The 25,901-nt window shown below is 46.3% G+C and overlaps 1 protein-coding gene across 2 annotated transcripts in view; it reads right to left on the bottom strand.

Moving 5' to 3' along the window:
* The window catches only part of DOCK1 (dedicator of cytokinesis 1), a 522,200-nt gene that overhangs the window by 182,439 nt on the left and 313,860 nt on the right, over nt 1–25,901 (bottom strand). For both annotated transcript variants that reach the window (XM_058298144.1, XM_058298143.1), the window contains exon 29: nt 19,105–19,199. In XM_058298144.1, the coding sequence (XP_058154127.1) occupies nt 19,105–19,199 (95 nt within the window). The remainder of the gene's footprint in view (nt 1–19,104; nt 19,200–25,901) is intronic.

Genomic DNA, 25,901 nt, shown 5'->3' on the forward strand with positions numbered 1-25,901 from the left:
GTCACTTTGAATTCAACTAAATTGTCACTTTGAGAGAGGGTCCCTCAGTCTGATGTAGGCCACCCAGTCCTGTCCACTTGCTATTCCAATTCTCTGAAAGCTCCTCCTCCTCATCTGATATTTTCCAGTTGAGCTCTTTTTTTTTTAATGAACTTCCAATTTTACAATAGTTTTAGGCTTACAGAATTCCAGCGCACTTCCCCTCTATTTCACTCTATTGTAAGCATTTTACACTAGGTACACTTGCTGCAATGAAGGAGCCTCACAGTTTTTATTTCAGGTCTCACTAGTTTCCTTCCATCCAGGACACTGCTTTACATTGCGTTTTCTGTCTCCTTGCGCTCCTCTTGACTGTGACAATTTCCTGGACTTTCCTTCTTTGCTGACCTTGACAGTCTGAGGGGTACTGGTAGGATATTTTGTAGAATATCCCTCAATTTGGGTTTATCTTGAGGTTTTTCTCACGCTGAGACAGGGAGGGGACACAGATGCTTTCCCATCTCACCATGTGGAGAGTTCAAACTATCAATTTGGGTTTCTCTCATGTCTTCCTCATGGGTAAACTGAGGTTTCTTAGTTTGCTTGCCCGTTTGTTTCTTGTCTGCCTTTCCCCTTTACCCCTCCCCGAAGCCCCCTAAACTCAGATGGCAGAAATGCCTAGAGACTGGGTCTTATCCGCCCTGTTCATTTCTCTATCTGCAGAGCCAGAACAATGTCTGGTCCAGAATAAACTATCAATAAATATGAATTGAACCAAAAATTTTTTAAAGAAGAAAAAACAAATAAAATGAATTGAACATATACGTGAGAATTAGATACGCATATCACAAGCTATGCCATATGAAATAGCAATACGATATCCTCTCCTGTTCTATGGAATTATATAAAATCATATACATCTGTTCCTGAGGATTTCATGCTGGGTTAAAGATGTTCATATGTAGTTAAGATAAAGGGTCTGTCTCTTCTCTATTTGAAACATGTTTTTCTGTTTTATCTCAGTGGGGACCAGTAGACGTTTGGAAAAATCTTCATTCTTTGGGGTACCTAACTCTTCATTATTTCCTTTTATTTTGGGGGAGGGGAGTATTGTATATCTACTGCAGGCCAGGTGGCCTTACGGCATCTCATGGAATGCTGATCACAAGTCATTATCATCTCCATTTCAGGGATGGGGAAACAGAAACTCAAGGGATTAGTTGGTTCCCCAAAGGCCACACATCTTCTTTGTGAAGGAACTTGGATTTCAGCCTAGAGCCTGGGTTTGGAACTGATCCTGTCGGTTTCAGTTTGCTACAGGCTGCCAAGGCAATATACAAGAAATGGGTTGACTTTTACAATGGGAATTTATTAACTTATAGGCTCACAGATCTGAGGCTGTGAAAATGTCCAAATCAAGGCATCATCAGGAGATGCCTTCCTCCTGAGCTGCAGCTGTGGGTGCTCAGGCATATGGCGGCATCCACTCAAATCTCCCCTCTTCCAGGCCTTGCTGCTTTCAGCTTCTGGCTTCAGTGGCCTCTTCTCAGCTTCTGTGTTCTGTTGACTTCAGCATCTGGCTTCCAGGACCTTCTCTCCTAGCTACTAGGAGCTTTTCTGTGTCTGTGGCCCCCTCTCTTCATATTACCCCAGTTTATAATGAACTCTAGTAAGAGGATCAAGACCACCTGAGTCATGACCTACTGAAGCAATCTAATCAAAAGAAAGGTCCCTTAACTGAATCTAATCAAAAGGTCCCATTACAATAGGTTCACACCCATAGGAATGGATTAGCTTAAGAACATAATTTTCTGGGGTCCAAAAAAGACTCAAACTGCCACACCCTTCTCCATCTCTAATTACAACACACTGCCTCTTGTACTGGCCACCTCAGAGCAGCTGCTGGGCTGAGAGGAATTCCAGGGTTTGTTTGAACACAAGGTGCTTCTACTCTCTCAGAATGAGGAAACTGCACAAAACCCAAAGGAGAAGCACCCTGTGAGGAGCCCATGATGGAGCAGAAACAATGAGACCTAGAAGAGAGAGATCCTGGAGATGATAAGAATACAAGGACTGAAGAAAGGAATGTGGAAGTGATGCCAAGAGAGAAGGGAAGTAGATCAGGAGAGGGCAACTCAATGGATCTAATTCCATTATTGATGGAATGGAAAATTAAGACAGTCCAAGTAATCTGAGAGAAAAGGTGACTTCTGCAAATACAGATTTCCAAATTAAAGCCTGGACATTGGCAAACTTGACAGTTCTGTGTTTCTATCTCTCATGTGCCAAGGTCTGCAGAAGGAGGGAGAAAGCTCTAGATAGACCTTCCTCTGCCCATCCATTTAACAAGTATCCCTTGATTCCCAAACCGGAGTGCAGCTCTGCGGTAGGGCCAGGATGGTCCTCTGGGAAGTGGGAAAAAGGCACAACCTTGAATAGCCCACTATGAAGGAGAAATCACTATTGCAAGATGGACCTAAAGATCCAAAGCAAATTGCTTTAAAGGAATAAAGACCCAGGTTAAATGAAACTGAAGAATGAGGCAGAAGAGGATCTGTTTTCCAAAAGAGAGACAGTGATATCATAGATGGCTGGTCTAAACATGCTCAACAATAAGAGTTTAAAATGAGATACTGCTATCTACCAGATGTGGGAATCATGACACCCAACCACCGTGGACTTCTTGAAGCATCTCAGCACAATTAAAAGTTTCAAAACCTAAATTGTTATCAATTAACTTTTTGGGAGCAGCAGAATCACAAGGAGAATAAAGTGTGAAAAAGGAGCCATGCCTCTGTTTGTCCAGGCTACTTGACGGGGTGGCGCCTCACTCTCCCACCTGCCGTCATCCCAGTGATGCCATGTGCCCATGATCTGGGACCTCTGGCCTTGCTCCTCAGCCTCCACTCAGCCCCAGACTTCTCCCAGCTTTGGGAGTACTTGATCTTGACTTGTCCCTAAAAGAACAACTACAGATTAGATCACATCAAATAAAAAGAGCACCCTTGGAGCCAAATCTCACCAAATCTAGACTTGTCTCAACGTAACCACTGCAAAATCTGTCTCTATATTATGTCAGTAGGGGTCATAGCCAAAGTGATCTTTTATAGCCCAGGTGGAGCTGTCCCAAGGTTCACCTGGAAGCTACCAAACCCTTTTTTCTCTTTCTTAAGCCGAGCCCTGAAATGCACATGGCCCTGTAGGCTTCACTGGGCTCGGATCCTGGGGATAAACACGCTTGTTCCAGCATCGTGCTATGGGAGAGAAGGCTCATCACGGCTCCAGCATAGTGCTGTGGGAGAGCACTACTCCTTCCACTGCACTTCTGTGGCCCCAGGGCACCAGGCTGCCGACACCCCCCAGCTCAGTAAACTGAACAGGATTGGGTTCCGGCGAGATTTTCTTTTCCAAGCTACACAGACTGAGCAGGAGGATGGAGGGTGCTGAAGGGTGCTGCCCAGTGAGTAGGGAAGGGAAAACTCTCCTGGAGAGGCCCTTGTCAGCATGGACCTGGCTTCCTCAAACAACCAGTGTCTGGGGGGCAGACAGCTCAGGTAAAGACGGCCACCACTGCCAGCCACAGAGAGGGCTGGGGGCAGGAAGAGGGAGCCCATGATGGGATGCCCAGAAAGGCCTCCCAGGGCTTCGGAGAGGTCAGGGAGCAGGCACTGACCCTCGGCCCTGGGCCCCCTCCAGAACCACAGGCAGCTCAGGCTGACCGATGCCCTCTCAGGCCAGCCCTTAGAAGGATGGGACAAGGACAGCGCTTGAAATGCACAGGCACTGCAGCCGGCACAGGCAGGGGCGGGCGGTTCTCTGGGTAGGAGCCCGCTGGGTCACAAAACTTCCCTCCTGGTGAGCGTATCTCCACGCAGGAGCCCAGAGCCCTGGGACTGAGAGCACGGCCGGCAGCCCTGCATGCCCCCCAATGCCCCAGCCGAAGGCCAACGTGACCAACGAGGGAGAGGAGGGTCAGAGTCCTGCTACCAGCCTCTGCCAGGCTCTCGAAGAGTGAGCTCCGCGTCCTGAATCATTAATTCAGTAATGACAATGAGGGGGCCGCACCCTCTCCCCCAGAGGGACACACCCAGCCACTCCAACTCCTAAGCACACGCACCTCATCTGCATTGGCAGCGACGCCCCTTAGTGACACAACATTTGCGGCCTTGGGGATATCCTCGTGGAATCAGGATTTACTTTGCAGGCCTGGCTTCTACCTGGGGCAAACCATATCAAGTAACACACATAGAAGGCCTGTGCCGCTTCTCAAATCTGCCAGGGAGAACACTTTTCATTATTTAAAGCCAAGCAAAAACAACTCCCACCAGTCAGGACAGAAAAAAAGAAACCTCCCCAGCAATCCACGTCAGGGAATAGTGGATGTCCTGCAGGGAGGCAGAAGCTCCTTTTGAGCAGACCCTGCGCATGATGGAAACCACGCCATCCTACATTTTGACTGGGCTTCCAGAGAACAGGAGCAAAACGGGGTGCTTGGCAATGTACCTGCCTTATGCTGGGGTACCATGCGGCCTCCTCAGGCCCCGCCTTCCCCAACACCTCCATCTCGATTCTTGTTTATATTCAGGTATCATGCTGTATATAGAGTTCCTTTAAACTGAAATACCACCTCAGATCTATCTTATAAGACACACTCAGTGATCACAAGGCACTGCCTTTCTCACTTCATAATCCCAAGTAGATGGGGTGGGCTATGAGAAAATGCCTAAGTATCTGATAAACAGTGCTCAGAAATGCCAGGCAGGTCCCTCTGAATTACATGAAAATCATGTTTATATCCAGGTATATCTCAAAGAGAAAGGCATAAAATCTAAAGTTTAATTTGCAGGTTTAATATCAAAAATTTTAAAATCTATCCAATATTAGCTTGCTTCTTATAGTTCACTTCCAAATCATCTGCAGGTTAATAGCTAATTAAAACACCTTCCTCATAAATATTGCGGTATCTGATGGGAATGAGACGGCCATTTACTTTGGTTGGGCAATCATATGCAGTTTGAACAACGAAGTCCGATTCCTGACCCTCAATCCCAAGGAGAGTGGGCGAGCCGCGAGGAGGCCAGCTCTCGGCTGGTAAGCCCTGGGGAGCTTCTCCGGGAGCGCTGAAGTGGCCAGTTAATAAAGTCATCCCACCAAGCCCTCTGCAGTGAAGCCAAAGTGGCTTTGTGTGATTCTACCAGGAGGAATCCTAACAGAGGCATAAGGATGAGGGTGTGGAGAGGTCCCACAGCAAACCCCAAATGGGAGGCACTGAACAGACCTGCCTGCATCTGCACCGGAGGAGCCCAGCCTGGCAACATCACCTTTCAAAGCACCATGACATCATGCCGCAGCACGGCTGAGGCATTTAGTTGATGACGTGGCATTTTCTGAGTGCTCTCCCCCTGAACACAGGGCATCAGAAGAGAAGTGAGAAGCCAAGCAGAGGGCAAGGCTGAGCGGGCTCCCTGCAACCTTCTCTCCCAACCTCTGCAGGCCAGGCAGCCAGGTGTCACCTTTGCAATGGCAGTGAAGCCGATTAACTGGAAAAAAAGATCTTTTCTGCACATGAAAAACAGATTGCATGCTGAGAAAAGTGGCAGGTGCTAAAAAGCTACCCACATGGTCAGAGAGCTAAAGAGCTCCTTCTCCTTCTGGCCATGGTTAATATTTATATTTACAAATATTAGCATTTAGCCCTATCTCTTCCTAAGATCTATTTATCTTTGACATGGAGTTGGCTGGACACTCAGTCTTGAGCACGAACGATGGCTCATAGCAGCTCTGATAAAGCAGCAAAGGATGAGCATTTTGGAGGGCTTTTGTTCTGAACGATTAGAATCCATTGAACTGAAAAGACCAAGTTGTCAGCATTCATTTTCTTCTGAAATCAACCAAACTGTAGAATAACAAAATATATTTCACTTTACAACATAATTTGTATCTTCAATTTACTGGTAGCTCCAGGAACTTGACAGGTAGAGTATTAAGTAAAAACATTTCTCTGAAGTCGTACTGGAAAGGTTAGCCACAGAACAGCATGTGTAGCAGACAGGAGCCTCCCTGCAGGTCCGGACCTGCCGTTAGGAGGCTGGCTCGTTTGTACGAACGTCTACCTCCCTGATAAGCTTTTGCAGTAAATTTAGAACATCCTTCGATTAAAGAAATTCAGTAGCTGAATCTTCAAAAGCATCTTCAAAAGCATGACAGAGAGAGTCTCTGTCCAATATATATCTACACCTGGACTGTATGCCTTTCTTGACTCAGAGTTAAAAAGGGTAGCTGTATTTTATTCCTGGAAAGGACTGCTCCAAAGTTATTTCTCAAACTTTACTTTGCACTAAAGAGAATTTCCCTTTTGACATTCATTCTTTCAGTGGGGCAGTGACTCAACCACCAGGGGTAGGGCAGCCACTATACGCCAAGCCGGGGCGCTGGCCTCTGTGCAGCCACCAAGATGAATGCAAGCGGCTTCCCTACAGGAGCGTCGAAGGCCTGCCCGCCCACGTACAGAATCTCATGGAAAGCCTAGTAGGTGCCACATAAAAGGGTTGTATAGGAATCAAGGTGTGCATGGTATCACAACTTAACATTTCCATCCCATGGAGAAATAATATTAAACATTACTCTCGTTTCATTAGAGACTTGAAAATCTATCACAGATGAGAAATTTTTAAAAATCTGAGTATACCACTGTGAGACTTTCCTGAAGATGGACACGAAATGTATTGCAATTCTGTTTCTAGCCTTGTGTCAAGAAAATAGCAGGAACTTAACAAATACTGGGGGAGTTCCATGTTCATTTTCCAAGAGCATGTCATTTTAAACACAGCATTTCATGGCACTTGCAGAGAGAACAAAGGTTGCGCCTGGCTACCTGGACAGCCACCAAGCTCCTATGACCAAGGCCACCAGGCAAGGCCACTCAGCTTCTTCCAGAGTCTTCAAAAGAAATCTGAGTATACCACTGTGAGACTTTCGAAGATGGACACGAAATGTATTGCAATTCTGTTTCTAGCCTTGTGTCAAGAAAATAGCAGGAACTTAACAAATACTGGGGAGTTCCATGTTCATTTTCCAAGAGCATGTCATTTTAAACACAGCATTTCATGGCACTTGCAGAGAGAACGAAGGTTGCGCCTGGCTACCTGGACAGCCACCAAGCTCCTATGACCAAGGCCACCAGGCAAGGCCACTCAGCTTCTTCCAGAGTCTTCAAAAGAAACTAAATGTCAACTGACAATAGATACTGCTGAGAGAGAAAAAACAACAGTCACTGAGCAAGAGAAGGTCCTTACACAGCACAGACATTCTTATGGAGAAAGGAAGAGAAGCGCTCCCCCGAGCACAGGCCTGGGCAGGCAGTGCCAAGGTCAGACAGTAATAAGAACAGTAATAGCTGTCATCATGGGCACCAGCGAGGGACACAACCCCACCAGACACCAGGAAAAGGGAATTCCAACTGTACCACAATCCTTCCACCAGATGGGTTAAAACAAGGAACATCAGTCAGACAATACCCAGTACCGTGGAGGTAGCGTGAGCTAAGGTGTTAAAATCATGTTAGGGAGGACTCTGAAGGCAGCTGCAGTGCTTCCGCTGCCTGGTTATGGATCACTGCCCACCTCCTAGAGTAGCTAAAATTAACCCAGTGAGAGCACCCAATGCCAGCGAGGATGTGGATAGGCCGCTCTCCTGTGTTGCTCCTGGGAATGTAACATGGTGCAGCCACTCTGGAAAGTCGACTGGCAGCTGGAGATAAAGCTGAACACGCCCTTACCACAGGACCTGGCAACTGCACCAGTATTCACGGCAGCAAAGTGGCAACACAGCACGTTCCTCAATAGACGGATGGTTAAACCGAGCTACATCCATACCATGGGCTACTACTCAGCAGGAAAAAGGAAGAACTACCAATATACAGCAACACCTGGACAGACCTCAAGGGCATTCCGTTGAGTGGAGAAAAGCCAATCCCGAAAGGCTACGTAGTAGATGATGCCATTTGCATCAAGTTGGCTTCACTGGTCAGTTCCTTCCTTTCTCCATTCTTCCAGCAAGCTGGGCAGTGAGCAAGGTATTGGGAATGCAAAGCAAGTAAGAGGGAGTGCCTGCCTTCTAGGAGCATGGGGGTGTGGGGTGCAGGGCAGCCTAGAGAGCAGGGGAGTGAGGAACTGAGCAAGCCCATGGGGGTCAGAGAGAGGGAAAAACCTGCTTTTCAGATGGGTGTTGCAGGATGGCTGATGACCAGCAGCTAAGGCTGCCAGGGGAAGAGGACATTAGAGGCAGGAGGGACAGAAACGTGCATGTAAGAAGCAGGGGTGGCCCAGGGGAGGCACGGTCAGGCAGGTGGGGTGCCTCGGCTGCTGCCCACAGAAGAGGCAGGTGGCAGGAGGCTCCAGAGCCAACTGGGGGGTCAGTGCAGTGCGGGTGAAGCTGGTTGGCACCAGGCATGCTTCAAACTGCTTCACAACATGAGTGGAGCAGGAAAGCAATATGATGAGGTAGGATGAGAATTTTTAGTCAAAAAGAATAGAATGAAAGTATCAGACTGCATCACATAGATGCAGGAATTCCTGCTTTAGTTATACATCTGTGGGGTGTGAAGTCCATGTTGTTGTGATATAAAATGTTTTTCTTACATGGGGTTTGGTTCAAAAAAGTCTGAAAGTCACTGGCTTAGACTTTCTCAAGGTGATGGAGCCATGGGACAAGGGGTGATGTGAGCAGATTTTTTGAGAAACAACTCTGCAATACTAGAGACAGGAGAGCGGTTTAGAGGTCCTTGGGAGCTGGACTTCAGATCCTTGAGAAGTAGAATCCACAGGATTTGGAGAGTGCCTGGACCTGAGGCTGGGGTGGGGGGTGTCTGCGAGGCCCCACGGGCCCCAGCCTGAAAGGCTCTGTGGACAGAGCTCTCACTGATGCCAGATTGAGCAAGTCAACATCGCCATGGAACAGGAGCCTGCGCCCAGGCAGGGCCAAGCCCTTGACTCACGTTTGGTCCACTGTCCTTCACAAGAAGCTGCCAGTGGGGGCGGGGGGGAAGCGTCCAGCCCCAGTCTCACAGGCCCACCTTGGACTTTTTATCGACAGGTTCCATTGTCTCCTCTACCACTTGCACACCAGGGGACCCAGGACACTCGTTTCACCCACCCGGGTCCCGAAACCTCATCTTCAAATGAGACGTTCCTAGGCACCTGTGCGGGCCCTGGCAGCTCTAACGTGCTAAGCCTCCAAGGCACACAGGGCCCCGTTGCTGCGTAACTGATGCCTCTGAACAAGACGCTGCTTTTACCGACAGTTTCAGCCATGTCACATAAAGCAACTTGCAAATGCTACTTCTATGAAAACCAGCAAGCAAAACTTGGTGTAATTATCAATATACCAAGTAAAGCCACAATATGAAAATAAGCAAATATCTCATAAGAAGCAAGTGAACTTGTGAAAGCAAAGGGTCGTATTTCTTTTTAACAACGTTTCTCAGTACGCGTAAGAAGTGCTCTGAATCTCCCAGGAACTAGTCACACTTCTCTCACCGACTGAGGATGGAGTTCTCAGATCTGTAAGAAGAATGACATAATATTACCTTCACACAAATGGACACAGTCACAGCCACAACTTGTTGGATGACACTGTAGGTCAGGTTCAGGGCCACGCATTCCATACGCACCGCATTATATTCATTCCCCACAACACCCCAGGAAGGTTCGACTTCTGCCCCCAGCTTGTAGAAGAATCTGCAGTAAAGGCTACACATGCCCAAGATGCCAAAGCTGACAGGTGGGCAGATGAGCTGATGCCAAGAACCCAATTCCCAATCCCTGGACAAATGCGGCCTCTAGCTGGGAGCAGAAGAGGAAACCATGTGGCTTCTTATCCTTGGCCCCACACTCACCAGAATGGGGTGTAGGGACTGGCAACCCCAGGACCCCCAGAGAGAACAACTGCTGATAGTTTCTTCAACACCTGCCTTACTCCCAACCATCAGTCATCACAAAATGAATTTGAGCCAGGCCTACACGGATCTGCTATAGCACCAGAGCACCCGGAAGTGGGTCCTACGGAAGAATGCCTCCGATTCTCAGACACCACCCTAATAAGTGAGAGGTCAGTCGTGGCATCACTGGAGATAAGGCTTTGAGGTCAGCTGCTGGTATTTACTCTGAAGAGGGTTGGCTTTGCTAGAGTGGTGCAGCAGGTGAGGGTGCTGAGCATCACTGAACTCAGGTTTTCATCTGCAAGACGGGGATACTAGAGACATGTTGGGCTGAACAATTCTTTGCAAAGGGTGCCGTCCTGTGCGCTGAGGGATGTTCAGCGGCATCGCTGACCTTGACCCGCTAGGTACCAGCGATAAGGGTCCTGGCTATCAAAACCCAAAATGCCCCTGGACATTTCCAAATGTCCTCTGGGGGCAAAATCACTCCCAGCTGAGAACCACTGAAAAGGCAGCCAAGACGGTACGCGGCAAGGCGGCAGGAATTCAGGTGATGATGGCGTCCGTCTCCCATTCTAGCCTTTGAAAAAACCAAAACACTGGAGTGTCTTACTGTGCATGGGCTTTTATCTTAGTCCCAGAAATGATGGGAGTCAAAATTTACGAGAGAAAGACCTGGGGTATGACCTTAAAATATATTTCTTCCGCTTTGCCTCTCCTCGAGAGATGTTTCATGCATCTATCTAATGGAGAGGGCACTTGGCTTCTTTCCTGATAAAAGTGAAGTACGTCCTCCAGCATTAAGTGCCAGTGGCTGCATCAACACCAGCCGACAGCTCGGCAACAAGGTGTGCCCTGTGTACAAGAATACTTCAACAGACTTCGCCCTTTTAAAACTTTCCTCTATAGCTCGTTTCCCTAAATAAGAGTCCCAGCTAAGAGAGCTTCATCACGGCCATTCCTTTAGCAGCTTGATTTTTTCCATCCATGAATTAAAGAGGCAATGTGAATAAAACCACATGGTATGACATCTCTATGTTATGGGCAATAAATTAGGTATAAACAGGTAAAATCTAGAATTATTTGTTTTTATTTTAGGTCAAGGTTAATTATTAAGGAAAGAGGAAAAACACAGGCCATGGAAAATGGTTATAGAAAATATTAAAATAACCTTTGAAAACACCATAAAGGATACACACATATAAGTATACATTTAATATATATGTTATAAATATATCTATATTTTAGGAGCTACACTGCCATCTAACAGTACTTTGTTCTATGGAAGTTTCTTTTGCTTGGTGAAGTTGGCTCTGCCTCACCATCTGCAACCACATCCAGGCCTGAAATCCCCTGGGAGAAGCGGCCAATTGTCCCTGCCCCTTCTAAAAGTATCCTCTGGGATGAGAGTAAAATCATGGCCATAGCAAAGTGCCATGCTCGTGGGGTCCTTTGGACAGAGGACTCCCTAGCTGTCAAGCCAAAGCACCATTATTAGATCCAAATCAATATCTGTCTTGAAATCCCAGTGCACTGAAAAGGTCAGTGCAGTCCCAAAGGGCTGCCTCAAGCATATCTCTGGAAGACTTGCCAGAAATATAGACAGATGCAGGCAAAAGTATTCCAACCAAGGAAGTAGGCCTGCTGGCTGCTCACACACGGGGGCCTGAGCTGCAAATGGAGAGGATTTAGGTTCAAAGAGCAATATGACTAAGTATATGAGCTGGGGCAAAATGCTGGCATGTTGAGCTCTAGGGAAATTTGCACTCCAGAATGATTCCATTATATTGACTTTGAATTCCTATTTCGTCACTGAAAAACAGTATTTATTTCCTTTTGGTCCTTAGTTGTGATGTGATGGTATATGTGTCAAGAGGTATTCCATACCTTTTCAAAGGAAAAAATATAATTCTTAGGTGTGCTTAAAATCTGCACATAGCTGGATGTGCAAAACCTCAATCGCAAACCAATAGATTAAAAAAATAAATTAGATTAAAAGTAACATCATCACCCTAAAACTCCAGGCTTCAAAGGAAGGAAGAAGGATGTTGAGATATAAAAATTCAAGAACCTCTAGGGCCCCAAATGCTTTCTATCCACACTTCAGACTTGCACAAAGACCTTTTGCTGTGTGCCCTCTCATGGGGAGCAGTGGCATTTCTTGGGAAGGAGGTTGACCAAGAAAGAGAGCACAGTCATCCTAGACACGACCACCTTCAGGCCGGTGCCCCTGGCAGGGGAAGCAAGGTAGACCTAGCAACTGGGTTCCCCACCTCCCTCTCTCCATCCAAAAGCAAGTGGTACATTTCCTCTGACAGAAGCCCTTGGAATAGTACCTGCCAAGGACTAAAATTCTCCCACAGCAATGATGTGGCACCAGATGGCACTGTACCTGTGAACAGCCTAGCCTGCAAATTTGCTTTCTGGACATTAATATGCTTTATCCATAAGAAACCTGGCATTTCAAAAGTGGAATCCCTCTCTCAGGCTTCAGGACCTTCCCTGTCCTGACCATGTGCCAAATCAACTTTGGCAGAGGCATCCGTGAGCTTGCCATGCTGGACGCTGACGCATCTGATGGGGTAACACTTATGACCCGGGAAATGCAGTGTATTCAAAAGGAGTGAAATAGCTAAGTTCAAATTATGCATGGAAAGTGCAGCTCATAAAAGAAGCTGCACATGATCGTGTGCATGTAACTATGTATGACACATGTTAGGATGGTGGAAACATAATGCACTACATTTGTGGATTTAGGAAAACACTTCCTCGTCAGGAGACTTAGGAATCACAGGTGAGAGGAGGAGAAGGAGGCAGTAAAGAGGCCACAGAAAAAGGGGCCAAGGTGTTAGGCAAAGGCTGAGCAAGAGAGGTAGGAGGTTCTGTTCTGAGCAGGCTACACAAGGGTCACCCAGGATGTGCTGGAATGCTCTGTGCAGGGTCATGATGCTAAAATAAGCACAGAGATATATGAAATAAACAGTAACATGATCTCACAAACTCCCAGTGGGGATGAAAGATCAGAGTTTGAAAGCACAAATAAATATCGACTTGATTCCAGCTATAGCAAAGTCAGAACAACTGTTTGGGGTAAATGGTCTCCACTGTTCAAATGGTCAACAGATAAGACTAAATGGCAGGTCACTAGATCGACTCTGTTGGAAAAGCTAGTCTTCCTGGCAGATCCAATTATAACAAACCTGGCTTATACGCAAGGTTCTGATGGAAAGCATCTTAAGCATTTCAAAAAGTGGAATAATAATCTTTTTCATTTTCTGTGGGCAGAATTTTCAATTCTCAAATGATCCCTTTGCTATAATATGCACTGATATAAAGACCTACATCATAAATTGTCAGTCTCCCCTCCAAAGTTGCAAGGATCCTTTTTCATCATGCAGTGAGAAACTTGCTACCCATTTCCTTTTTGCCTTCTCTTACAATTTCATTCTTTACTATGGTCTTGATTTCTAGAAAGGTCCAGGTCTTCTCTATGGTTTTACATGTGATACTTTATATTTGTGATTACGTTGCTTTATTTGCACATCAAAAAAACCCTATATGAACGTGGGTAAGATATAAACTACAAGTTTTAAGTAAAAGTCATCACCTTTAGGCCCCAGTTTAACCTGGAAGAATGCAGGAAGGCTAAGACAACATCTAAGTTAGAGCAGGACACTTGGAAATGACTGATAATTGCAGTTGCAAAGTTTGATAGTTCTGGAAGTAAAAAAGTTGGCTCATTTATTTTTCATTCTCAGAATGGAGGGTGAGTGTGCAGTAGGATGTAAGGAGAATCTGGATTGGGCTAATTGGATTTTTAAAAAAAATTCTCTTGCAGGCCTGAATAGTCACTGAACGTAGAAAACGTTTTTTTGCATGCTGTGCAATGTGAAAAAGATCTAATTCCAGACATCTGAAAAATCATACTCAGACTGTCCTTTTGTTCACCCACTATATGCTGCAAAAATACCTTTTGCAGGTGGGATTAAAGCGGCTAATAAAAAATGTTTACTTCAAGGTGAAAAACTAATTCAGTTACACCAACAGAGTCATTTCCTACCAGGTCAATCCTATATCTTAAAATTCTAGCAGGGGATTATTAGTGGACGAACACGAACACCCTACTGGAATGAATCTCTTCCTACAACCAGAAGAGAAATTGGCCCTGTGCATGGTAACAACCAAAGAGAACTCCAGAGGGGCCTCTGCTACGCACATATGAGGTATAAATCTGAAAAATTTAGCTAATGAGTTCAAGGATGGATGGCAATGCTGAGATGTCGAAAAGTGAAGAGCTATACTTTCAGCGCAAGCTGAATCTTAACTGGAAATTTAGCATTTGCTCCCCTCTGTGATCATTACAGAGAACGTCTGGATGCCAGCATATAAGCACCCTTCTCCTATTTCCGAATAGTGCTCATCTAAATGTCATCTTGCCATCTGAGGCTATCATATCCTATAGCAGAGCTATAATGTCAGGCTGTTGCCAATCAATTACTATTGTGAACACAGCAACCAAGCAACGACTGTCCTATAACTTTGATTCTTGATTTACAAGCTGTCCCATCAAAACTAACGGACACTGTCTTTAATTACATTTTACAACCCTCATGTACTGAGAAACAGCATGCCCAAAGAGACAAAGCTGAACAAGCACACAAATATTTAAGAGGCGATCGAGGCTTATTTTGTCCATGGGTGGTAAAACTTCATGTCCAACTGTGCCAATAAAACTTAAATGCAGACTCCAGAGGCTTCTAGAGATCACTGTTTTCCTACAGAGGCAAGGAAGTCTCTGGTGCATGCTAGGTGGAGGAGGAAGCAGAGAAGGCAATGTATAAAATATTAAGTTTTTAAATTATAGATAAAAAAAGAGAAGGCAAATAGACAATTACATAGAAATGATGTTATATAGTACCCATGTCATTTCTATAGGGAAATTATTTTATTACGAGTTTATTGAGATTTACTCTCTTGAAGTTCAAAGCAAGACAAATGTAAAGCCAATTACCAAATGGTATCCTCCTTAACAGCACACATTTCTGATGGGAAGAAAGAGAAGGTGGAAATATTTCAGATTCACCCAGGTAAGTAGTAAAGCTTATCACTAAATGAAAGGTTGTGTTTGAAGGCATGAGGATTTTTAAAAAGTCTCTTTGGGAAATGGGAGGCGTGCTCCAGACCATGAGGCCGGGGAGCCAGGGGGGTCTTGGGTATGGGCTCTGGGTTTAGATACTGTCCCCATCGCTTAGAAGCTGCATTTCTATGGGCAATTTCCTCAATTTCCCTGCCTATAAAGTGAGCCCAGTAACGGCAGCTGTTTCAGAGGGTAGCTGGAGGCATTAGGAACTCCATTACCTGCCAGGCACAGTGAGGACAGAAGCAGGAAAATGCTGGCTCATCCTAACCCCAAGAATTCAGATACGCAATACATCACAGGAAATAAAATACGAAATAAACTCTTCAGTTTGCAGCTAACATGGAAGCAAGGACCGTGAAGAATGCTGAGGGGCACTGCGCCCAGCCATCTCCAGAGCCTTGGGATTAACTAGTTAGCCACAAGGAGATAGGCATCTTCACCAGCTCCCAAACACTGGTGGTGTTTAGCTAAGAGTGGGCAGCATTTGGGGGCAGCAGGCGGCAGGAGTACGAGATACAGTTCTCCCGGGCCTGCCCCGGCCGGCTCCGCAATGCCTCCTCGTCCTTGCCCTGCTACTGCCCACGCTGGCGTGGCACTCGATGCTGCTGTGTCACCTGGGATTGAATGCGGATTTGTTTGGGCTTCTCTGAGTCAGAAGCGCTGCAAATTAAAGTGCCTTGCCGTGGTCCCATCACACCCGCCCACGCTGGCACATGCTCGCCCACATGTGCATGCAGTGCTCATCCTCAGGACACTCCGACGGCAGAAAAGCAACAACCTCAGCAAGAGCTTGGCACCAGAGCACTAGAGTTCTTGTTTAGCCAGTTTTGTGCAATGTTTTCATGTAAAACATAAACCAGGAAATTTACATTCCGAGCATTTCCCCTTATGAGGCAGTCTCTGAGGGCGGCCGCTCAATGAACAGGAAATTGCGGAGGCTTCAGATCAAGTATCGCCTACCAGCGACTTTGTCCTCAGAAGCCTCGACTGTACCAACGGCTGAGAGGAGGCCGAGCATCCGAGGGCTTCTCCCAGGCTGGTTCCATGGAGAAATCGCCCCAGAGTTTCCTTCCCCGAAAACAAGAGACTTTCCTCCTATGACCAAGAGGCCAAAGGCTCCGCTCCAAGGTCCACTGCACCCACCTGCTGCCGCAGCCCCCATCTGCCACTCGGCCGAGCCCTCAGAGCCGCCCTAGCCAGCGGATCGGCTCAGGTCTGCAGGGAACACGCCATTCCAGAGGAAGAGGGTTAAGCCCCTCCTCCCCCAGAACCAAGAGAATGTTCCAGAAGTGGACAGTCTCTCCTGTCTGGAAGGAACCGTGTTCCACGCTCCGAGCCTCAGACCACGCCATTAATGATCATGTGGCTTTGCACGCGCCTCAATTCTAGGATGATCCTCACCTAGTTCGAGGATGAACCCAAATGACGCTCAGATAATTCCAGAACAATCCCAGATGGTGCTCATAGGGTTCTAGGATGATCCTCATAGAGTCTGGGGTTGGAAGTAGGAAGCAGATGACGGGGTCATAGCAAGAGCAAATGATACAAACATAATGTTAAAATCGTAAACAGGCTTTCACTCATAAAAGGCATAAAAAATAAGAGTTGGCTGTGTGCCCCTCAATGGGGTGACGGTTATCACAGTAGGTCTCCCAGGAGTGGGGTCAAGGGACACGCAACTTTGGGGGAGCAGATCACATCTGACTCTGGAGGGAGCAGTAACCCCATGGTTTGTGCAGTTCACAGCCTGGGCACCAGGACATGGCTGCTCCAGGCAGAGGTGCAGAGCAGATGAAGTTCAAGTGTGGGGTCATGAGCCCAGAGAACAGGGCCTGCACCTCAGCACCCAACCTGCTCGGCACCCAGAGGCCAGCTTAGCAGGCCCACACTGCAGCACCCTTTAGGTCTGGTCAGCAATAGAACAAGTTGCATGGTTTCTCTACTAAGATGGCAGGTTAACCGCCCAGTCTAGTCCAAATGCAGAAGCCACGAGTTACTTCAGTCTAGGACAGCAGCAACTGGCCTATTGCTTTTGGGTCGTACACGCAGAATACTGAATTACCTGTGCATAAATCCCACAATCGTGGGGTTTTTGTTTGTTTGCTTGTTTGTTGTTGAAAGAACAAAAAACATGAAAGACAGGCCTATTAAAAATACAAACACTGCAGCTCTTCAGAGTGATTCTAAATTCCAATCACAGAAGTTAATGTTAACAGAGAGAAGAGATGCAGTCATCCTTTACTTTAAGTCCCTCTATTTTGAGAGAGAGAGCAGGGAGATTTACCCAGTCACACAGCAGATTTGATGAAGAAGTGGGGGCCTGGACCCACCGTGAGTCCCAGGTCCAGCAACTACCCCTCCTGGCCCTCTGCTTTGTGGCCTCAAATGCTGTCTCTGATATATGGAGAGAGATTTCAGCCACAGGCACACCCGACTTTGGAGGGCCAGCACGCACCCGTGCTCAACCAGAAGCCCGCAAAGCGGAGTCCCTTTGGCACATGAGCTTCCGGTGCAGGAGGCCCATTTCGTCCTTGATGACACAGAAAAGTAGCAATGCCAGAAGTAAAGGGAAAGACCACTGCTGCCACAGATTTATCCACAGGGTGGAGAAAGGCATTAACAAGAGTCAAAGTCATCAGGGAGATGCAAATCAAAACCAGCAGGAGACACCGCCAGACCCACTGGAATGGCTAAGGCAGAAATCTGAGTGCTGGCGAGGATGTGGAGAAACTGGACCAGTGCTCTGCTGTGGGGGGAGTGTAAAATGGCATAGCCACAGTGTGGCCATTTCTGATAAAACTAAACATGCACTTACCGTGCAGCCCAGCAATTGTACTTTCATCCCATTAAAACTGTATATGAATGTTCATAGCAGCTCTATTTGTCATCACCGAAAACTGGTACAGTCCAGTTAGCCTACAACAGGTGAATGGATAAACAAACCATGGCCCAGACTACGCAATACCAATCAGCACATAAAAGGAACATGCTATTGCTACACACAAACACTTGGACGGGTCTCAAGGGAGTTAAGTAAAGTGAAAAAGCCAATCCCAAAAGGTCACATAATTAAGATGCTATTGATGTCACACTTTCAAAATTACAAAATATTAGAAGTGGAGAAACAGAGTAGGGGTTAGAATTTGGAGGAGAGGTGGGTGTAGTTATAAATGGCCACACGAGGGATCTTTGCAGTTATGGCAACATCCAGTAAATAGACAGGGGTAGTGGATATAAGAACCGGTGAATGTAATAAAATTGCAAATAACTAAATAAAGGTGCAAACATAAGTGAGAGCAAGTAAACTTCAGAAAATCCGAGGAAGATAGGTGAACTACAACCAAATCAATTTCCTGGTTGTGACATTGTTTTGCAAAATGTTATCATTGAGGGAAACTGGGGAAAGTGTATGCAAAATCTGTATTATTTCTTACAACCACATGTGAATCTACAATGCTCTCAATAAAAACTGCAATTTAAAAAAGAGGGAAAAAAAGAGGTCAACAGCAATTTCTTCTAAAGGTCGCAGGAGACTGAGAACTCTACGATCATTGTCAGTGCTTACAGAAATTACAACAGTGCCAGAAAATTAGTCAACAGCCCTCACAGGGAGATAATAAAGCAGGCACATACTTAATATTTAATAATTATGCTCATGCCTTTTTCTTGTTTGTTTAATCTGAAATATGGAAAATGTGAGCACTTTTCAAAAGCATAGCACAGAGCTAAGAATGGCATTGGTTAATAAAATCATGTGGTTAGAATTAGATGCAAACTAATAGCAAACCAAAGTCTATGCCTTTGAAAACGACTAAGGGAGTTATGGGTTCAGACTTATTTTCCTCCAGGAAGCAGAGCCTAGCTCTTAGTGCCAGAGCCTGGGAAACCACCACCACCTGCAGGTCCAATTCCCCAATTATGTGCATCACAGAAATGGGGACAGGTACTTTCTTGGAAAGTGACTGCGGTATCCAGGCAATGCCACAGTTCCAAACAATGATGGACTAGGTGCCTCATCAAAGGTGAGCGCTCTTCCTCCTGTACTTACTTATTCTGCATCATGTTCATTATAACCCAGTCGAAAGGGTAGACATTCTTTCCAATGAGATTCTTAAACATGATGAATGTCTCCATCAGGAAATCCTGAAATGAAAAAGCAACACATTTGAAACAATCCACCAAGAGGAAGGGCCTGTGAATGAATAGATTACAAAGGACCCCATGTTTCTCAGCAGAAAGAAAACATTCCAAAGACTAATGGAGATGTGTTTTATAGGATCTGTGTATTAGATCTAGCTCTCCATATAACCAAGCACCCCATCTGGGATGATTTTTTCAAGGCTACCTTCTGAAATACTTGCTTTCATAGTAGCTCTTCTGCTAATAAGAAAACATGGTTTTTATAAAACGTAACATCTAGGTTTTAGCTTCTTCTTATATTTACCCTAAATATATTTTCATTCTGAACATGGTCCATCAGCTTAAATATGGTGTATCATCCATTCCTTTTTCTTGGGTCATTTTTTTTTAAGGCTCAAACAGGAACTCCTGACCATCTGTACATATTACACAGGCCGTAAACTACTTCAGCATGTGGTTGCATTGCCATGCTCTTTTACAGGACAGGTATATCCCCAGAAACTACACAGCTCAAGCTTCCGCTGCCTCGCAGATGAGCTTCTGCCTGCCACAGGTTATGGAAAATGGGGCAGGGCTCCAGGCCCACTCTGCCTCCAGGCTGACAAGGCTGACAAGGATCTGAAAGGAGTACCCACTTCCATCTGAAGACTTCACCCTGTGCCTTCTGGAATTAGGAGAATTTCACACATTCCTGGTAGCACTCTTGCCCATCCAGGATCTGGGATGGGAGGGGGAAAAGGCAACTGAAAATTGACTGAGAAAAATGAGGCCACGGTTAGAGATTGCCAAAGGAGTGGATATTTCTCATTTATTTAATCTACTGAATCATAATTAAGTGCAACTGCTGTGCAGACCAAGGGGGTGAACTGAATTTAAGCAGCCAAGAAAGCAATTCCCAGCACAAAGTTCTAAACAAGTACCTCTTGCAGAGGCAGAAGTTAAACTGGACAAAAACCATATGCCAAGGCTCTGAGTTAAGATACTTTCTTGCAATCCTAATAACAGCATCACATCCCAGCAAGTCAGGGCTGTTGTGCAAGGGGCCTGGTAAGCCCCTGCCAGGAATCAATGCTCGGAAGAGTTTCGTGTGAAGAGGACCCCAGTACAGGGGAAGTTAGTGATCTGGGCCAAGTCAAGAGGAAGAATCGGCCCGAATGCCCTCCAAAGGCTTGGCACCCGTGCTCCAGCCACCAGGCCCCAGGAAAGAAGCTGTCTGGGTGCCCCCTGATACCATACATGACTTTTTCCCTCAGTCAAATTATTGAAATTCACATTTCACTCCTTAGTTCCCCACTTTGTCAAGAGCTCCACATTTTAATGACCATGGTGCCTGTTTCACCGCTGAGTGCCGTAATTTAGTCGCATCTTTATTTGCATGAAATTGCTGGCTTTGTTGCTGATCACTCCTCGAAGCCTAATAACTGAGACACAGGGTCTGGTTTTTATTATTCTGGAAGAGAAGCAGATTTTCCCAACTCCTTTCTCTCTAGGAGACACAGTCCCGTACTTCATTAATATGGCTCAGCTGTTAAGTGGTGGTACTTTGCTGATCAAACAAAATGCTGCATGTAGTGGGAGAGGAGGTTCTGCAAGCCTTCCTGGTGGGCGCATCCTTTCCTGGCCACGGTGAGGAAATGCCTGGCCACCTGCATTTGCCCAGCATGGCTGAGGCTGCTCAACTGGCTGACGCACTCATGACTCCAAGCCAACGAGGGGAGTTCAAGATTAACAGTGTCATGCTTTGAGAAAATGTCATCATTCAATGCTGATTTATTCTGGCTGTAGTTTTGAGCTCATTATTCACAGGAAGTACTATATAATAAGCAGGCAGCTCTAATAATAACTATCAATACATTCCAGAGGCAAAATCCTCCTGTCATGGACCCATCTGCTCCTTTCCACATCCACCCCCACCTGCTTGTACAAACAGGCATCTTCTGACACCTGAACTGCTGCAAGTGACCCCTAACCTGTCCAGCTAGGTCCACTCTTCCACCTCCTGGTCCCACATGTCACCCAGAGTGATCGTTTCAAATTGTAAATCTGATCAAGACACCAGTACTTGCCTGATATTACCACTTAATCCCCTCCTGTGGGATGCAAGGCTAAGACCAAGGCCCAGTGTTATGTGAACCTCTATACCTGGGGGACCCGGGAGGCTCCTGGAAGGGCAAGTTCCCTGCCCCACTTTCCTCGCCCATGCAAATGACCTCCCTACTCACAAGCACCAGGTGCCGATCCTGCTCGTCTCTGAGCAGCGGGCAGCTCACCGCCAGCCCACAGAATTCCGTAGACAAGCCATTCACATCTTCCTGTGGGAAGCTGGGGCCACCTCACCCTCGTGTTGTGGCAAGGCCCGCCTCTCAGCCCCAGATTGTTCACTCTGTGGCTCCTCATGGCCACTCCTCCCTGGGCTGTGAGCAAATCTAAGGAACTGCTACTGATGCCATCTGTCCAGTGTCAGGGGTCATGTGTCCAGCCATCCCCATAACCCCAGGGGGGGAGTCTTCCCTCACCAAGAAAGTGAATGGGAGATGATTCAAACCATCCCCAACGGCGTCCCAATGCTCTCAGAGCCCAGCACGGTGACTCTCACAGTTAGAGAATCACCATTCTGCTATGCAGAAGAAGAAATAACTGTTTCAGATAAGGACCATGGAGAGATGCTAAACCCAGGAGATGAAAGCTTGTCAGGGAAAGGGATATTTGCCACCTTTCTGTGGATCCCAAAACATTACCCCACAGATTACATCACCGCAAAGGAGGGAGGTCTTTCAATGGCAAGGTCTTGCAGTTACCATCTTTTACCAAGAGATCAAACTTAACATCATCAATCGTGGGTCAGTGTGACATTCCCTCTTCCCAATGTGACACAATTTGAAAGCATTTAGCCAAGAAGTGGCTAAGACTGAGTATGAGTATAATGTAGACCAGACTTCTAGTTTGCAGAAGAAGGGATTAGAGAAATAAATTAAATGGCATTACAAGGAAGTACTCAAAAAATCCAGAATGGGCAAGAGCCATGGAGTGAAAGGAATTTTTTTAAAAAAGGGCAGAGGACCTGTTCTAGAAAAAAGAAAGTTAAAGAGACACAAACACTAAACACAATGGGTCAGTCTGGGCTGGATTCTGATTTGAGGAAGTCCCTAAAAAGACAAGGAAGTTTGGGAAATTGGAATATAGACAGCATTAAGGGCTGGCTGCTATTTTGCCATGGGGCAGTAGGTCACTGGAGACTGTCCTCAGCCTTAAGCTGTGTGCTGAAACACGCAGGGGAGAGGAGGCCTCTCTCAGCCACTCACTTATTTGGCTATACAGACGGAGACAGAAAGAGACCTAGAGGAAGCAAAGATGGCAAAAATGCTCTCAATCGATTAGTCAGGGGGTGGAATAATGGTTTCGCTATCCTACTCAGTCAGTTTTTCTGTACGTTTAAAATATTTCAAGATAAAAGGTTAGGGGAAAGGGTACAAGTAAAACCTAGACTGACATTAGATCAATATCCTGGATGTAGTATTTATTACACTATAGTTCTGTAGAAGTTACCACTGGCAGAACCTGGGTAAAAGAAGTGCTTTAAAATAATTATTAGGGAAGCAGACTTGGCCCAATGGATAGGGCATCCGCCTACCACACAGGAGGTCCACGGTTCAAACCCCAGGTCTCCTTGATCCGTGTGGAACTAGCCCATGCACAAGTGCTTATGTGCACAAGGAGTGCCCTGCCATGCAGGGGTGTCCCCCGGAGACCCACACACAAGGAGTGCGCCCCATAAGGAGAGCCGCCCAACGCAAAAGAAAAGTGCAGCATGCCCAGGAATGGTGCCGCACACACAGAGAGCTGACACAATAAGACGATGCAACAAAAAAGAAACACAGATTCCTGGTGCCATTGAGTACAACAGAAGTGGTCACAGAAGAACACACAGTGAATAGACACAGAAAGCAGACAACTGTGGGGGGTGGGGGGAGAGATAAAATAAATAAATAAATCTTAAAAAGAAAAAAAACCAATAATTATTAAAAATTGTTAGAGGGAGAAACAGCAAATAATGGATGTAAAAGTTGACAACAAACACAAACAAAACAGTGCTTCTCAGTATGGTGTGATGGTTAATTTTATGGGTGACCCTGGCTAGGTCAAGGTGTCCAGTTGCTGAGTGAAGCATATAGATGGCTTGCATCCATCCTCAGTGGACTGTATCTAAAATCTACAAGAGTGCCCTCAGCAATGTGAGGAGTTTCTACTTTCACTCAGCTGGGGTCTTAAAAGCTGGAATGGAGGGTTTCAGAGGTCCAAAAAATGTCTGCCTTAAATTCAGCTTTGGCTCTTGCCAGAATTTTCAGCCAGTCGGCTGTCCCTGGGGAATTCCAACTAAGGCCTTCAGCATTGACTTAATCCTTGTTTCCAGCCGGGGGCTGCACGATGTAACGTACACTTACCAGCCCCCACACTTGTGTGTGCCAGTGACTTATAATAAATCTGACTACACATTTACTATGCCTATGTCCATGACTCTGTCTGTCTGTCCTGTTGGTTTTGGTTCTCTGGGAACCCTAACTGCTCCACATGGCCTAAAGGCCTTCTGGGGTTGATACTGCACACCCTCTCCAGGCTCCTTGCCCCCTGGGACCTCTCACTGCCCCAGCACAGCCACCTGCAGTGGTGCTCCCCTCTCCTGCAATGTTCTCCTCTCTCGACCTCAAAAGCTCACAGTCCCATATTTTGCAAAGAAGGCTTCCTGACCTCTCAGTGTCAGATCGGTCTGTCTACTTGACAAGAGCCATTTGTTTGTCCAATTCCTTGTGCAGTTCTCCACTGGAGGTCCCTGAGAGGACCCTGTTTTGCTCACCATCTCTCCCCAGTGCTGGCTCAGAGTCGAGGTTCAATATAAATCTACTGAGGGCATTCAGTTTACAAGGAGTCTATGCCTGGCCATCCACTGGAAAGAGCCTCCATTAAAGCTTGGTTGACAAGGAAATGATCACAAGGAATAAAGAAAGAGAAGTCTGGGTTTGGGCTCTTCTTCCCGTTTATGATGCAAATTCTACAGCAAGTTCAAATCACCCTTTGGAGGCTTTTCCACACAGAACCCAAGACTCACGACCCCTCCGTAGCCACAAGTTCCTAGGGAGGCCACCCCTGCGTCACCTCATCCCCACAAGCATCCCTCCTCAGTGCGTCATCCTGGACCACCAAGAACAGGCCGATGGCCGGCTGGGATGGACAAGGGGAGGTGTACACAGGGGGAGAGGCCGGCGCCCACCTGACAAACCTGGGACAGGTGTCAGGATTCACAGAGGGGTGGAACAGAGCTGAACAGGGTGGGGGGGCTTCCCAGGGAGCAGGCCGGGCACCTGCTAAGGCTCAGATGCCCGCTGCCTCCCAGCGGATCAAGATTGGGGGAGCCAGTGGGAAGAGGTGGGGTACAGAGGAACCCTCAGGCCAGTTCCTCAGGCCAGGCTGGAGGTGAGGGGACCAGCCCCACCCCACATTCTGTGCTCATCCTGCACTCACTCCCTCAACATTTAACCAGCAAGCACTGCCTCTCCCTTCACTGTCCCTGTCACCCCAGCTCCATCCACCAGGCCCCAGGAACAGAAGCTGTTGGGTGCCCCCTGATATCATAAATGACTTCTTCCCTCGTCAGAGTCCCTCGACAGACACTTCTCAAAGCCTCTTGGTGTGAATTTGGGGAACTTGGCAAGACTGCACTCTGCCGGGAAGGTCAAAGTGTTCCTCATCACTCTCTGACTTCCCACAGAAACCCCAAGTGGCTTCTCTGCTTCTTTCTGGACACTGTGGCTCGGACACATGAGAGCTGGCAGCCACGCAGCAGATGAGCTTCTCCACTAGACAAGAGTATTGCACGGGCCTAGGTGAGGGGGCATCTCTAGCGTGAAAGAGCTTGGAGTTGGATACATCTAGTCTTTTTTTTTCTGGGGTCAGTCCTCAGCCTCATGCTGGGATCCACCCCCTCGCTATCTTGGGGTAGAATGGGCCATTTGAGAGATGTAAAATTAACAGCTCTAAAGCACAATTTGAAGTTCTAGGTACTGTTTCCATATCCTTTTGGCAACTCCTGTAAGTGTGAAATTATTTCAAAGCAAAAAGTTTTTAAAAACTACAGCTCTGTTGTACTGTGACTTCTGTTTTGTTAATAAATGAAATTTTGTATGGGTATGAGGCATCCAACCGAAAAGGACTAAATTTTAAAACCTGAAGGAAGAAAACACTCTCGACAGAAGTGATTAGGCTCTTTTCACATTGGAATACTAATTAAGTTCTGATTAATAGGAAATGATCTTTTATTTAACTTGTGATATGCTGTCGGAGTATAAAACTAGTTTATGTCTGGTTAATAGACAGGGACACATTTAACAAAGATTGTGAAGGATTAACAACAACAACAAAGGTTTGTAATCCTTGCAGCATTAGTTTATGATATCCATACCACAAATGCCATTTTATAACAGAAATCAAATTGTCCACAAATAAATGATTTCCTGAACTGTTGTATCTAAGGAAAAGAATCCCTTGGGAAATCAGGGCTCCACAACACAGTAAATTTCTCATTCCTTTCTTCTATGGAAGAAGAGAGGATACACATTTGGAATTCAGCAAATTATAGTAATTTCTAAAACATCATTTTGTATAATCACTTTCCACAATACAATGAAGCTTCTCCATCAACAACACCATTTA

The sequence above is a fragment of the Dasypus novemcinctus genome, chromosome 6, assembly GCF_030445035.2.
Source record: "Dasypus novemcinctus isolate mDasNov1 chromosome 6, mDasNov1.1.hap2, whole genome shotgun sequence".
NCBI lineage: Eukaryota > Metazoa > Chordata > Mammalia > Cingulata > Dasypodidae > Dasypus > Dasypus novemcinctus.